This window comes from Rhipicephalus microplus, chromosome 1, assembly GCF_043290135.1.
Source record: "Rhipicephalus microplus isolate Deutch F79 chromosome 1, USDA_Rmic, whole genome shotgun sequence".
NCBI classification, from domain to species: domain Eukaryota; kingdom Metazoa; phylum Arthropoda; class Arachnida; order Ixodida; family Ixodidae; genus Rhipicephalus; species Rhipicephalus microplus.
In genome coordinates this window covers 295,342,528-295,358,825 of record NC_134700.1, presented here as the reverse complement: position 1 = coordinate 295,358,825, position 16,298 = coordinate 295,342,528, and the positions used below count along the sequence as shown (strand labels likewise).

Below are 16,298 nucleotides of genomic sequence, written 5' to 3'. Positions count from 1 at the left end.
ACACATAACCACAAACTGATTCCATTTGCGGCACTTTCGAAGTGCTACAAAGAGAACCATGACATTGCCTTCTTCAACAGCGGTTTAATATACGTGCTACACGACTGTGCGTGGCGCATGTTCTTCGCTATACAGGCTCGTTCCAATCGCCGTCGGAGCAGTCCACGCAGCTGCGAGCTACGTAACCTATCGTGCCTGCGTGTTCGCCTGCCGAATCAAGATCCAAGGCTTCTCGATGGCGGCTCCGTTGACGATGAGCGGGGTCGTCACCATGCTCGCCCTAGCTGGCGCGTGCGCGAAACGCCGCGTGCAGCCTTGCTTCCTGAGCGGCGTCTTGCCGTCCTACGTGTTTCTCAACTGCTACGAAGGCGACTTCCTCCCGTTGATCACCCAAGAACACGCCTGGCTTTGGATCGCCTGGTTCCTCAGCCTTGCGAGCGTAACGGCCCACGTCTGGAAGTCCAAGTGCAGCAGGATGGCGACCGAGGAAAGGCAAGGACTTCTGCTTGCTCGATTATCAGTGGCGTCACTTAACGATGTGCTTCCATACGAAAACTTTTCTTTACTACCAAAACTACTCGTAGGCAAGAAAAAGAAATGTAGTCGTGCAAAATCTTATTTTGAAATTGTGTCACTGGTGCAAGAAAAAAACTTAGTTGCGAAAAGTTGCGAAACTATAATTAGGCCTAAGTAGCCTTTCCGTGCACGAACAGCTCAACATCGTTTCTTTTTGTGCCCACAGCCGGGGCTGAAGTTGACTTCTGCTGCTCATTGCTGGGGTATGGGTAAACGACACTCTCGGCAACGAAGACACGAGTTTCCAATATCACTGAGCACTTTGCTGTTGTTTACTTTGTTTAAGAAGCCATGTCCGCGATCGTGCACGCAGGTAGCGAACATGTTTAAGAGACTTTCGGGGGCGAAGCTCCCTATGCCATGGGTCATGCGTCCGCGATGTATGTAGTAGTAGTCGTCGTTGTAGTAGGTAGCCACCTCCACGGCCGGACTATAAGAGGAGTGGCACGCGCGCACCCTTTTCAATGAGGAGGAAACCCACGCACGTTAATCATAAATGAAAAGATAGTTGTTTCTGATTAAATAACTTACAGAGACGAGTATTGGTGACTCCAATAAAATTTCTCTCGAATTCGATGCTTACTAAAAAAAACTAGTATCAGAAGGGCGCACTTTGACCACTATCTGACCAGAAAGGGTTGTCACGTTAAACTCACTGGGCGTAACCTCCTTGGTTTTAGCAAGTTTTAGCGAGGGTTGGGCCACAGTGCCATGGATATAGTGAACTAGTATAGAGTGGACTATAGCCATGAACTAGAGGCGGTGAAAGGTTGGAAGTAGGCACGAAGCCCAGGCCGTAAGAAAGTGCACGAGTGCCACCTCTCCATTGGTCCTTCGAATCTCCGCTGAATGGCGGTATATAGTTCTATACGCTAAATATATGATGAAATGATGCAAGATGGCGGTATTTGGAGTGTTCTCTAGATAGACAGATGGACGGACGGACGGACGGACGGACGGACGGACGGACGGACGGACGGACGGACGGACGTTTCGCCCGACTCATCATCATGCACTCTATGGATATGCTGTGATTTTTTTTAGTTCACGCATAAGGTATATGGAAGACAAGGAATGACACCATACGAGATTAAGTTTCTATTTCTATATTTATTGCCGTCTGTCTATATCAAAGGTGTGTGGACACGATTATAAGACATCGCAAAAAAAAAAAAAAGGCAGATCCCACGTACTGTGGGAATTGATGATATGCGAAGCACGAATGAAAAATGTTGATATGTCACTTTAAAATCAGCACAACGTTACGAGGTGGAGGTAAATGATGCCGTACATGACTTCCTTGTCATGGTTATCATGTTTGGATGTGTCGTTTGCCTTCGTCATCTATTCACGTCACGCGATACCAAATTTAGTATATGTGGAGCTATCGAAACGGCTGCGAGCACGCTATGAGCGTGGTATGTTGTCATGTTCTTACATGACACGCGTGTCAGGATTATCATGTTTGCGCCAGTCATATATTTCGTCATCCATTGACGTCTCTTAACGCCAAATTTGGTATATGTGGAGACAGCAAAAAACAGCCACATTACATCATGATGGGCCCATTATACTCCAACGTAGCGTTGACGCGCGCGCACGCTAGGCACAGCGACGCTACGTTAGCAAAGCGCGAGCACTCTATAGTCATGGCGCCAGACGCGAGCAGCGTCTGTCGGCGCGGTACAACGGCAACCGGCGCGAAATGCGACATGCAGCATTTTGCCCCTACGCATTACCCAGACAACACTGCGTCTCCCTCTTTTAGTGACGGAGGGATGCCGGACGCAGCGCGGCACGCACCAGGACCGGTGTCTGGCGTGGCAACGCCGGCATGACGCGACGAAATGAACGCCGGCGAGTACGCGCACGGCGTCACGTCAAATGCATTGGCACCTTAACTGTGGCATGTAGTCATGTTCTCACATGACACGCATCTCAGGATTATCATGTTTGCACCAGTCACATACCTTCGTCATTCACTGGCGTCACGTACTACCAAATTTGGCATATATGAAGCTAGCGAAACTGCTGCGAGCGCATCATGAGTGTGGCGTGTAGTCATGTTGTTACATGACACGCATGTCGTGATTATCATGTTTGGACGTGTCATTTGCCTATGTCATCCGTACGCGTGAAGTAATACCGAATTTGGTAAACGGCCGCGAGCGCATCATGAGCGTAGCATGTAGTCATGTTTTTACATGACATGCATATCACGTTTATCATGTTTGAACCAGTATCATACCTTTGTCATTCATTTACGTCCCGTAATACCAAGTTTGGTATAGGTGAAGCTAGCGAAACGGCCGCCAGCGAATCATGAGCGTGGCATGTAGTCATGTTGTTTCATGACACGCATCTCGTGATTATTATGTTTGCACCAGTCACATACCTTCGTCATCCATTCACGTACTGTAATACCAAATTCGGTATTAGGGGCGAAGCTCCTTAAAGCGGCACTCGTTCGTCCCTCGTAGTCGTAGTCGTAGTGTGTAACAAGTGTTACATTTTGACCTGCAAGGTGGTGCCAGTGGGAGATTTCTCCTGTACTTTGTTGAACAATAAAAAGTTCGCGGCGTGCGCGTTACCTAAAAGCTGAATGCTCCTGTCTCTCAATCCCCATTACCAAACATTGGCATGTACATTGAGCACTATCTGACAAGAAAGGGATGAAAAGAGGCGAGATGGTGGTACTTGGAGTGTTGAATAGATGGACGAACGGACACACAGACAGATGCATAGATGAACGCATGAACGGATGCAGGGGCGGATGCATGGACGAACGCAGGGACGGACGCACGAACAGACGCACGCACAGTCGGGCGGATGGACGCACGGACGGTCACACAGACGGACGCAAGGACGGACGGAAGCAAGAACGAATGGACGGACGAATGCTTCGCCCCACTCTCCATTATTCCCTCCGTGGATATGCTGCCATTTTTTTGACGCTAGCGAAACGGCCGCGAGCGCATCATGAGCGTGGCATGTAGTGATGTAGTTACACGACACGCATTTCATAATTTTCATGTTAGGGTCTGTCGCTTGTGTTCGCCATGCAATCATGCCAAACTATACCAGTTTTGCAACATGCCATGTGAACGAAACCACCGCAAGAGCTGCAGGACCATGAAATGTAAGTCATGACATTCATGACATACATGTCATGGTTTTGATGTTATGACTAGTCAAATATGTTCTTCATACAGTCATGTTATGCCATACCAAGTTTGGTATCGATACAATCATCGAAACGGCCAGGAGAGCTAAAAGTCGTAGACGGCTAGATAGATAGATAAATAGGTACGCTCAAAATCGCCGAAGTTCGCTAAGAAATGCTTCTGATTTAATATGCCCCCACCTTCAGTAAGTCAGACTTACCGCAATGGGTAATGATTGATTGATTGATATGTAGGGTTTAACGTCCCAAAACCACCATATGATTATGAGAGACGCCGTAGTGGAGGGCTCCGGAAATTTCGACCACCTGGGGTTCTTTAACGTGCACCCAAATTTGAGCACACGAGCCTACAATCGCAATGGGTAAGTCTGACTATTGGCAGGTCATCACAGTTCCACTGAGTTTGCGAACTTTGCGTCCTGCATGCAGTCCCAGAAATCGGGGTCGATGGTGGCAATGCACTCATCGTTGTTAACGTGTACCACACAAGCACGCACATGGCAGACCTGCCGCTAGTATACATGGAACACTGATGTCTTCCCATGACGTCACACTGTCATGACACGTCACGCAAAAGCCATCCTCTCAGTATCAAAACCAAAAGTGTATTTTTAATGAAGTCGTATTAAAAACCTACGCGATGCACCCAAGATACCACTGTACTCGTTTTAGGATCCTCCGAACATCAGTTATTATTTAGAGCAACGATCCCTAAATATTAAAATTCGTGACGGTTGTCCTTTAAATACTGCCAAGTATCGATTTGAGTGCGCCTTTACGCTTCTGAATAAAGAAACAGATATTAGACCAGTATGTCAAGCTGCACAATAGGCATCTAGCTTGCCGATTGTCCGCAGCCCTGCAATGAGTGAATATATTAGTAATACAAAGACGTGCTAGCAGCAGGCCCCGGAAACTCGCCGCTAGTTTCGATTTAGAGAAACATGCACGCTCGTAGCAGTTACCCGGCATCCGATGATCCGGTTGAACGGAGTGAGGTTGATGTGGATGTTCGTATTTATTGGCTGTCACGTGTTTTTACAAATAAAAAAAAACCGATGTCCCTGTAAAGAACCTCTTTTTTGCTTATATGTCCTTTCTTATTTCTCATCTTGTGAGCTTCAAATGAGGCGAAGCGCGGGAAGTGATTTAATTGCGTCCGAAGCGCTTGCCTCCGCTCCTCCTGGCCCTTCGTTCAGCGACACTATAGAAGTTCAGTTATTTCCCTGGGTTGGCATGTCAACTACGGGAGAGATAAAAGAAGCAAGTTGTGGCGGGCAGAAAACGGAAGCCGCAGTGAGCTACGCTGAACAAGTAAACCATGCATTCGTCGAAGATAGCTTAATCGTCGAGAAATATACCGTACAAAGAGTGGCCACTGAAGCCTTTTCGCGGCCGAGCAAGAAAGGGTCTGACCAACTGCTGGATGGCGTATACTCATGCTCACTTTTACCCCTTTGTTAAGACACGTAACTTGCCGCCTCAGGAGGACAATTTAAACCCAAGTTTGGCATCAAATTTTTGCAAAGAAAAATTTTTGCAAAGAATAAATTTTATTGACTTGTGCAATTTTTTTCATATCTACTCTACATCGTGTCCCGCTAATGACGTTTAATGCTTTACCTCGAAAATCGCTAAAGTCTGACTAGAAAGTTTTGCCTTTCTGCGTTTGTTTTGCACAAAGGGTGCACATTCATGTGGTTTAGATGTACCGCACGTGTATTCCGTTTGTGGAACCATGGGTGTGTAGCGTAGTGGTAAAGACACTCGCTGTCGGAGCAGGGGGGTAGGAATTCAAATCCCATCATCAAAAAGAAAAAAAAATTACTTTGTTTATTCTGAAGATATTAACGGGTCTGACCAGCCACTCGTGGCGCCGAAAGCAGCGCAATAGCTCAGCCGCAGGGCCCTGCGGGCATGCCCACTCTTTATGTACGTTTTTCTGTGGCTTAATCAGGCACTCATTTTGAAAGTGCAGCGCTACGACACGAAGAAAGAAATACAGAGAGGAAAAGAGCGCTCGGGGAACACATGTTTTCAGCAGGCAACACATGTTTTTCGCGGCTCTGCGTTGTGCTAACTCGGTGATTTCTTGTTCCGCAAAGGTTTCTCGGCGTTTGCTAAACGTAACGGGTCAGCACAAGAAATTGGACCCACTATTTGAGCAGGTATTGATTTTGCATGAGTACGTATGAGTGAACCCAGTTCTCTGCAAGCCTCACTGGACTCACAGAAGTGCAGTGTCGCTCGACTGAATGGTAAAGATGGCAGCCAAGCTCCTGTCGGGAAAATGCGTTTATTGAAATGCTTGAATCTGAGTTTGCTCGGCTATATAGTTCTAGTTTCTTTTACTTTTGGCTTGTAGTTCAAATGATGTCAAGTATAATTATAGGCTGCTTCCGGCTCGTAAAATTTTCGTAGCGGTGGTTTGAAATTTTGTGAGTCTTTACTTCTAATAGTCTCACTCAAGTACACGTGATGGACTAAATTCTTCTAAAAAAATATTACAGTGAATGTCAATGGAGACAACGTTTTGACAAGTGAACTTCTCTTCCTCAAGGCAACGCTGTTGCCCTGACGAAGACAAGTCAACTTACTGAAACATTGTTTCCAGCGACGTTCTTTCTCGAAAAACTTCTGATCACTTCTAGCCTATCCGTGCTTCTGAACTTGAGTCTCGTTAGGTACTCAAGTCCTGGAAAACTATGCGCGCCGTCATAACAAACGTGATTGAGTCAAGTACAACGTGTCTTACCCGCGATCGTTGTAACTTTCGGATTGGTTCGGACATTCTGGGTTCAACATTTGCTTCTTATGTCCGTATGTTAAAGCTGCTTTCATAGATTGACACTCTCACGCTACGTGTATGGCTGTATTTTTGTGTGAAAAGTGCAACGAAAAAAAGTTCACTTTATTTCTGCCTATCGAGTTTTGTCTTACTGAGAAATCGGTCAGCTCAACTTTCGCGTCTTCGAAAAGCACGAAGAAAAAAAAAAATCGGGAATGGTCGCATCGCCCAAGCGGCCAGAAGACTTGAAGGAAGGCACGAGCACACTCCGCTTGTATGCGAAGTGGGAAAGAAGGGCTTCTGCGGCAACCCTGCCCCTCTCAATTTTTTCGTCCTTTCCCTCTATTTCGAACAGCCACCAGTGACGACATTAAAGAAATTTTCTGTTCGTGATTTATTTCTAGTAGGATGTCCGGCAACCGCCAGTGGCACAAGCGGCGCTGCCGAGAGCGAATACATGGGAAGTATAGGGAGTTTCCGCCACCTGCCAGAAGGGTCATGACAGTAGGCTTCCGCCAGACGACGCGTTAGTCAACTGCCGCGACTGAGCCTGCAATTATCATTGATATAACTTTTAATATAACTATTATTCCGCAGATCTCGGCTCCCTTGACTTTCCTATGCGTTCTTAGATATGGAGCTAGCCATTTGACGGCGTTTGCGAGAAACTCGTAGCGCTATGTGAGCAGTGAGTGAGAACGTATGTGTATTAGTTTTAATACTTCTTGTCCAATCCGTGCTTCATCATATATTACTGCGTATATTTAACAGGCATCGATAGTCGTTAGTAATGAATATCGCCCATGCATTTGGTTTCTCAGAAACTACCGCAATCCTTAAAATGTGCAATACGGTGGAGGTCTCCACTGCCGAATCAAGCTAATTAACACAAATGCATCGCCAAGTCGTTGAGTTCACAGCACTCGAGTATCGCTTCTTTTTAACACACCAAAAATTTTCGAAAATATACAGTGCATATATCGATTTGCGATGGACCAAAGCAACAGGTAACACTAGTATCAACAAAAGCGAAACCGAAACTGGATAACACGCGTTATTCAAACCGGATCTATCGAGTGTAGCGGTATAAATGTCCGGACGTTGCATATGGTTCTATTACTAACTTAGTCGTGAGCGTAGCTCCTCTGCACCGCAATCGCAAACGTGCTCCTGCTGTGAAGCTACCGCACCCTCTGCTTCCCCCTAGCCTGCAAGAAACTCCGCCATCGTCTGAAACGTAAGCCCTATTTTTTTTTCCTGGGCTTCGCACGAAGCTTTAGCACATGACGTAGCCAAGGGAGGGCAATTTTTTCCCGAGGACCCGTTTCCTTGTTAGAAAAGACATGGAATTAAGCCACGGAGGAGCATATGGGCTATAGTTTGTTGTTCTTCTTTAGCCGTATTATAATAATTATGACATAAACTGGCAGGAATCGAAGTGGGCAAACTAAAAACCACCTTGCTATTCGCAGGTTGTGGTTTCACATCTGACTGACGGAAAGAGTGTTTTTTTTTTCTTCTTGCACTTCAGTTTCTTTTTTAAATAGTCATATATTTCACACTACAATTGAAGAAGCAGATAATTACCCCTGTGATTTACGTGGATTAACTTCCCGTTGGATTCACATGTTTTGTGTGGGTACTTTGTGCACCTCCGCAGGTAATAGGAGTTAAACACACGCTTTTTTACGCCTTTACATCAAGCAGATTTTTTTTTCCCCTGCGATAAGAGTGTACAGCACAGAGATCAAGCGCTGGAAAGCGTCGAGACAGTAGTCGTATCGCTGGGCAGGAGCAATCTGCGTACGGTCCGGCTCAGTCCGACGGCGGATAGCGTGAGAGATGAAGCCCTGCCAGTTGGCACGCGGACCTGCGTTCAAGGACAGCGCGCGAAACGTGGAAGCCTTCGTGCGGTTGTCGAGGAGTCGAAGGTGCTGTGGACGCTGTTTCACGCGGCAGTGTTTTATTAGTGCCCGTTTATGCGGTACGGTAAGCACAGAAATACCGTACCGTCATGGTGCACACGTAGCTTAGAATCAAAACTTCTTAGTCGCGCGAGTAGCTCCTTGAGTTGCTACGTGATACGATTATCAACGTAACCTTTGATACAGGACTTACACTGAAAAAAGAAAAAAAAACTGTGTCTGAGGTACAGTAAACGACTCTTTCACTATCGGTCAGCGATTGTCGTTATCGTTCAAAGAGCAGCAACGATCCTGCCACAACGCGTATGTCGCTGTATTTCGCACTTGCGCAAGAGTTAACACCCACAAAAAAGAGCAGCTCTATATCACTGTCTGATTCAGGAGCTACGGCCTACAGGGGGACAACACTACTAATTTAGCGACAGTAAAACTTGAAAAGCGATGTTTGACCCCTCGAGTGTCTGCCGAGCCCTTCAGCGAAGTGCTTCTGCCGAACTTCACAGTCACTGTCGTTCTATTTGCAGCCGCAATCACGATGTCCACGCACGCCTGTACATACATTTCAAGGCGTGCAAAATGCCGGACGATAAGAAAAGCTCTATCAGTGTTTCTTGACTGTCCCTCATTTAAATTTATTAGTCATTCGGGAGAGCTCCTTGCCGACCATCGAACTTTTCTTTGTGCAAAGCGTACCTATTTTACTGCTATCAATACTCTTGCCCTTGAGTTTGTTGCTGTGGCCAGATCTCCGGTCGAGCGAAGACGTAGTGCCTATATCGGCCAGTAACGCTCGTCTATTTCAATCATGACTCAAAAGTGACATCCATCATTATGAAGCACTTCATTCGGCTTATCGACCACTTTCTTACCTGCAGCTTCATTTCGCTTTGTTTTGACCGTTTTGAACAGATGAGTGACTTCTCAAAATACGTTTGCAGGTGCAATGTACGAAGTGTGCTCTATTTTAAGAAAGACCACTTTTCAACGAATAGACGAGCGCTTATAACTGGAAGTCGATTTATGGGCACTAAAAGAACCAGGCATTATGCGCCAAAAACAAGCAGGCAGAACACTGTTTTACGCCACAAATATCGTAAATATAGACACAATGAACTTTTACAAATTCCAATTTTCGATGACATAAGTGTGAAATCTGTGTCTACGACAGGACAACAAACAAAAATGCTTTAGTTCATGATGGTACAAAGGCGCCAATAGTTTAGCATAGCCATGTAATTTTTCTCCATCTGGGTTTGCAGAATAGTCTCTCCTTTTCTAGTTCGGCATGGTGAGTTAAGTTTCCACCGTCAAATAAACACGCCTGCCTGCGTCTCTGTCTTTTCGGCATGGTTGAGAACGGCAACACAGGAACGAATAACGATAGCGCTAATAGGTTAGAAGGGTCTTCTTGCCTCGTATTAACTTGGTCTGCATGCACTGGACGTACACAATCTCATATACCAACCTGTGCAATGCTATGCACCCCGAAAGAGGTAAAAGGTCAGACTGAACGCCGCTTGACCTTCATATCTCGGGCGCGCGCCCCAACATGGTGGATGTGACGTATACAACATGGAATTGTCCTACGTACGTCAAAGAAGCACGTGGCACAGCGAGAATTATTTGAGATTACGGGTGTAATTTGAGCAATCTGTTACCTGAATATAAGTATGAAGGTAGACAGAAATCCTAAAACATACAAACGGAATCCGTGCGCGTTATTCATTTTAACTTCGCGTCGAGCAATATGCGAGACTAAGCTGCCTCGATTTCGTTTGCATCTCGCCGTTCACGCATCGTGCCGGTGCCAGCATTCACAGCGCTTGACGTGTTCTTGGTGCATCATCCCTTAGAGCAGTTCCAGCGGTGCGACGCTGTGTACCGTGGTAAGGAAGCATGATCCTTGCCAACTTTTCCAAACGTGCGCGCATAGAGAGATCCATCCCACAGAAATGGGCAGTATACAACACAGAGAACGTCGACACGGCACAACGCCACCCGCGTGCACGACTTGGCACGGGCATGTCATGCGAATGTAAGCTTGCGTGCGCCTGACGTGTTGATGCGACTGCGTGATGCGATCTTTCACCTTCAATTTGCTCCGATACCAAAGAGGGCTAGGAAATAATTTGTCTTGCGAAGTCTACACTGGACTACTGGAAAAGATTTCTAGCCTCCATCCTCGCATCATTCTTTCAAGGCTCGTAATGAGCCAATTAAAAAAATTAGTGGTGCAAAGCTTTTCATTGGGCACACAACAACTTCCAGTGTCTAAGCAAAATTTCTAATTTGACCTAGTGAAGCGCCGTTTTAGAAGTAATTGATTGATATGTGGAGTATAACGTGCGAAAACCACCATATGATTATGAGAGATGCCTTAGTAGAAGACTCCGGAAACTATGACCACCTCGGGTTCTTTAACATGCACCCAAATCTGAGCATACGAGCCTACAGCATTTTCACCTCCATCGAAAATGCAGCGTTTTGTGACGTAACTGACAAACAAAACAAAAACCACGTAGACATTTTTTCTTCACTCCACACTCTACTTTATAATGTATCGCCCAATAAAAAATATAGAACGGTCACCTTCCATCCGCGTGCTTCGCATAACAATTCCCAAGGTACGAGGGATCTATCGACTTTTTTCTCTGCATATTGTTTGTATATGTTAATTTCCTTGCTCATATCGTTGAATAAGATCATTTTTACAGTGAGCTTCACTCTTTCTGTGCCGTTAGTCACAGATAGTCGATTACGCAGCTATTTCGTCCGACGAACTTTCAATGTCAGCAAATGACTACGCTGTTGCAGTGAGTCAATTAGAGACTTGAAGATAAGCCGGCATCGGGTGTGCACTAAAGTGCATAGAAAACGTCAGAGTGACGTCACCGTTTTCAAAGCATCTTTTTCACAAATTTTAGCCACGTTAGCCTAATAAATGTTTTTGAATCTTGCATTGTTATACCTGTGGCTCCCTTTGAACGTAACGTGTAATTCATTTCTACCAATAAATAAATGTACAGGTAAGAATTTTTCATCGTCTGTGTGGGACTGGGGTGTAAATGGGACGATAGGCTACATACGATGGCATCCGGCCTATTCTCCTGGCGTGTTTGCCGCCAGAGCCTCGTAAATCAGCTGTAAAATAATGAAACACGCAGTCCCTAAGCTGTCCACGCTGATAGTTGGTCAAGATTATACCAGCTTGATATAAGCGCGGATGCGAGAATAGAATAATCTCGTCTACGGGCTCTATCAAATGCTCTGACTGTCTATGACGTAATAACGAGATCGTGCGAATAGTTCACGATGGCGTCATCACTATGCAGTCACTTCTTTTTGCAATTTTTCGTAGTTTACATGGTAGAGTAGAAATGTTTTTTAAATGTGTGTGTGTGTGTGTGTGTGTGTGTGTGTGTGTGTGTGTGTGTGTGTGTGTGTGTGTGTGTGTGTGTGTGTGTGTGTGTGTGTGTGTGTGTGTGTGTGTGTGTGTGTGTGTGTGTGTGTGTGTGTGTGTGTGTGTGTGTGTGTGTGTGTGTGTGTGTGTGTGTGTGTGTGTGTGTGTGTGTGTGTGTGTGTGTGTGTGTGTGTGTGTGTGTGTGTGTGTGTGTGTGTGTGTGTGTGTGTGTGTGTGTGTGTGTGTGTGTGTGTGTGTGTGTGTGTGTGTGTGTGTGTGTGTGTGTGTGTGTGTGTGTGTGTGTGTGTGTGTGTGTGTGTGTGTGTGTGTGTGTGTGTGTGTGTGTGTGTGTGTGTGTGTGTCACTTGAGGACAGTTTTCCTCGTGTATAAAAATATATTGTGAAGACTGTCCGAAAGCAACAAAGCTACAAAAGGTTATATAGTTACAGTCACTCACTTTACGGCCTGAACATTTCTGCCGTTGAGACTCACTTAATTTTTAATTGGTAGCAATATGCAACGCAAACTAATTATGATCCATTTCTTTTAACCACTGCAGTCTCTTTGCACGGCCCACGTATGCAAGTGTCTTATTGGAACAGTCCGTAGCCCTCAACGTCCGGAGGCTCCGTCGACATGAAATGGTGACGTTTCTGCACTATAAGCTTGTCTTTAGCGAGAAGTTTTATGAAGCAAAAAAAACAAAAAAAAAACATAACAGCAGAGATAAATTGAAATGCTGTGCTCCCCAGTTCGTTACTTTCTTTAGTGTACCTTCGAAAGTGTGCAAGAATCCCCATTTCACTTAACAACAAACAAAAATTTACTTATCAGCTAAGACGTGACTGCAAACAACATAATTATGGTAATTGAATAACACGAAAAGCACGATGTCTATGTGATGATGGCTCAACAAATAAATTAACTTTTATAATAAACTAGCCTGACACCTAGCCGAGATACACGGATATACACACAAATGAAAAATAAAAGTTAAGGAAGGAGACAAAACACTGAAGCAACTTTGGGTAATTTTGACTGCAATTCTTAATTCTCTCTAGATGGGAACCTTAAAGTTCGCGAGAGAGATAGAGAGAGAGACAAATTCTAGATAAACGGATCGTTTTTCGTCGGGGCAAGTCTGTCTGACGAAATAGTGTCTAACTTGAAACGTCACTTGCTTGCCAACTATATTACCGAGGCTTCTACAGTCTTATCAACCCGTCTTGAATCCAAGCTTCACGTAAAAGTGTGCTTGGTTTACAGACTACTGATATACCCGTCGTGAGCTTGCGATTGATAAAAATTTCAATTGCGATTGATAAAAATCGACGAGGTTCGTGGGGAGCCTGCAATTAATTGTCACTTTTGCTCACAGTGTGCATTCTCAGTCGGACCAATCTGTATTGCTATGTGCACATAGTGGCTTGTAAACTCGTAGCCACGCTTTGTGACGACAACACAAGCCCGTCCGACAGGATCAGACAAGCAGGAATGATCACGTGAACACGGAGAGTTTCCGAGAGGCCATCGAGGCCAGCTTCCGTACCGCCAAGCCGTCGTCCAGGGAAGATGTGGAGGAGGGGGATGACGTCACGAGGATCTACGCGTGCGCGACCATGTGGCACGAAACCAAGGATGAGATGCTTCAGCTCTTGAAATCCGTGCTAAGGTAAGGCTAGTCATATTTGAATAAACTAGAAGTTTCGCAAGAAAGAGCTGTTCGTGCTCTTGAACGTGTCCGTTTCAATAATACGTGTCATTAGAAAACTTAGTGTAAATTAGTTCCAACCAAGTTTTTTGTATACAGAGAAACTCTCCCTTTTCACTTTATATATGTTCATGCGAATTGGAAAACAGGGAAAATTGGCAGCCCACATATCTTCAGGCGGCCACAAACCGCAACTTTCATGTCAATAACTACGAATTACCCAAGACCAGAACAAGTTAAGGGGTGCAATGGTTGAAATGCAACATTATGGATGTAGGCGCGTAGGCCTGTACCGCCTTCATCTTGTATCTCTTACTAAGTTTAATTACGACACCTACCAGCCTTTCATTATTGCTATGGTATTACTCTGTCACCAGCTATATTTCTGTGGATAAGGAACCCCAGCCCCAGTTCTCTTCTGCCAGCCAAGCCATGATAGCGAAGGACGTGCCCATTCTGTATAGGCATCATCTGTCCTCCTAAGCTCTTTGAGCCATATTAAATCCCATTTAACACCCTCTAGCTCGTCGAATAGCACAGCTAGGCTTGCCTCACTAAATAAGGTTTTAGTGTTGCCAAGTTCAGGTTGCAATGTCAGCCTGTCCGGACCCAGATAATCTTAGCACCCTTTGCTGCATCACTCACCGCCGCCACGTGGTCAGTTGCTTCGCAGCCACAGGGGACTGAGTCGCATCCGTGTGGGATGTAGTGGCCAGATACTGCACCAGGGTGGCGAATACTTCTCTGGTGATGGAGTGCGTTACCAGTGGTGGTTACCAGTGAGGCCACACCCCAGGCCTCTTAATGCAATTCCTACATCACGCGGATAATCTTATTTTTTTAATCTGGTTGGGAATTGCGCGGCTTAAATTCAGGACGACGAGGCGAGCGATGGAAAGGGCAATTACAGGTGTAACCTTAAGAGACAAGAACAGAGCAGAGTGGATAAGCGAACAAACGGGGGTTAAGGATATCTTAGTTGAAATCAAGAAGAAATGGACATGGGCCGGGCCCGTAGGCAGGATAACCGCTGGTCATTAAGGGTAGCTGACTGGATTCTTAGAGAAGGCAAGCGGGTTAGGGGGAGACAAAGTTATGCGCGCAGATGAGATTAGGAAGTTTGCGGGTATAAAGTGTCAGCAGCAAGCACAGGACCGAGTTGCCTGGCGGAACATGGGAGCGGCCTTTGTCCTGCAGTGGACGTAGTCAGGTCACCGCTCTGTGATCACGGGAGAACTGGTGCATCAGCTGCAAAACTGACTCCGAGCACGGCGCAGCGGCTTTGCAGCGACTTTGCCAGTTGTCACGTGATCATAGAGGGTGACGGTGAGCTTTGAGCTGGGCGGAGCGCACGCACTGCTATGTCGCTACAAGCGCCTCAGTATGTCGATGGTGCCTACGGCTGTTAAACAACGTGGAACAGGTGCATAAGCCGGAAGGCCTTTTTGCCGCGGCTACACCTGACCACGGCTCTCGGGCCATTGAGGGAGCCCTTGGCGTGCCCCGTGCCCTGAGCTCAGTAACAGTCTTTTCCCTCTCTCTTTTTCACCCGTCGTCGTATCGCAGGATGGACTACGACCAGAGCGCACGCCGACTGTCGAGGCTACACTCCGGCATAAAGGACAAGCTGTACTACGTCTTCGAAAGTGAGTCCCAACAATCAGTGGGCGCCGCTTTTTTTTTTCCATGCTTGTATACAGCGGTGCTCTATAACAATAGTACTAGCACGAGAGCGCCTGGCCTCGCGAGCTGAAATGTCTTTAAAGGGACACTATGAAGCGAAACGATTAATCTGCTTATATTGATGAATAGTGCTCTTGACAACCTTAATGTTGTTAACTTAGTTAATTATTAGAGGAGAAAATCGCGGACAAAGCCCGGTTCCAAGTTTTGCGCTGTAATCTCCGAGCGTCACGTCACGAATTCCAAAGTGTATTTGTCGTATTTTGGCAACATTTGCTCAATGAAATTTCGTGAAACTTGGCATATCAAGTCTGCGGCCCTCTCAGTGTACTCCGTTCTTACCGTTTAGTATAGGCCCTATAGTGCCATCAAAATACATGTGATCGTGTCGTTTGGTGTAGGAATTCTAAGGTGGCGTCACCACCCCCATTTTCTTTTTTGCACGTTTTCTAAGTCACCGAGCGTTTTTCAAGGCGGCAATCACGGAGATTTCGGAATTGTGAAAGTGTTCCACTAATAACAGAAAAATCGATATTTTCCCCCCTAATGAGGCCCTTTGTATTGCCCTGATGTCCACAAATGGAAGAAATTTGCTTGTTTGGAATTGTCTCTAAGTTAAGAACAGAGCACAATTGTGAAAATAAAGGCTGGTTGAAGCCATGGGTGATCTTTGAGGCATCGCGCTGCCATGTTGCAAATCATGCTGAACGCGAATGTATGAACACATAACTCGCGCATGCGGACAACCGCAACCGTTCAGTTATGTGCCATGGGCGAAAGTGAATGATTTTGCAGAGCGGTGTATGCCGTTTCAATGAATAGCAATTTAGGTGCAGAACATGAGAGAACCAAAGATGGCCAGTACTGTTGACCTCAGTGTGGTGCACGCCTAATGTTATAGAATTGTGTCTTGCCTCTTCCATTCTTTGTGGTCCGTTTTGGTTCGCGCTTAAGTTTTCACCTTAAATTTCATTATACATATAACTAGGCTGAAGTTTTATTGACTGTGTCTGAAATTCTCAAAATAATC

At 45.8% G+C, this 16,298-nt stretch overlaps 1 protein-coding gene across 3 annotated transcripts in view; it reads left to right on the top strand.

Moving 5' to 3' along the window:
• Window positions 1-16,298, top strand: part of LOC119159439 (chitin synthase chs-2) — a 107,173-nt gene that overhangs the window by 65,353 nt on the left and 25,522 nt on the right. For all 3 annotated transcript variants that reach the window (XM_075865238.1, XM_075865227.1, XM_037412195.2), the window contains exons 5-8: window positions 136-492; window positions 12,434-12,518; window positions 13,353-13,546; window positions 15,152-15,231. In XM_075865238.1, the coding sequence (XP_075721353.1) occupies window positions 136-492; window positions 12,434-12,518; window positions 13,353-13,546; window positions 15,152-15,231 (716 nt within the window). The remainder of the gene's footprint in view (window positions 1-135; window positions 493-12,433; window positions 12,519-13,352; window positions 13,547-15,151; window positions 15,232-16,298) is intronic.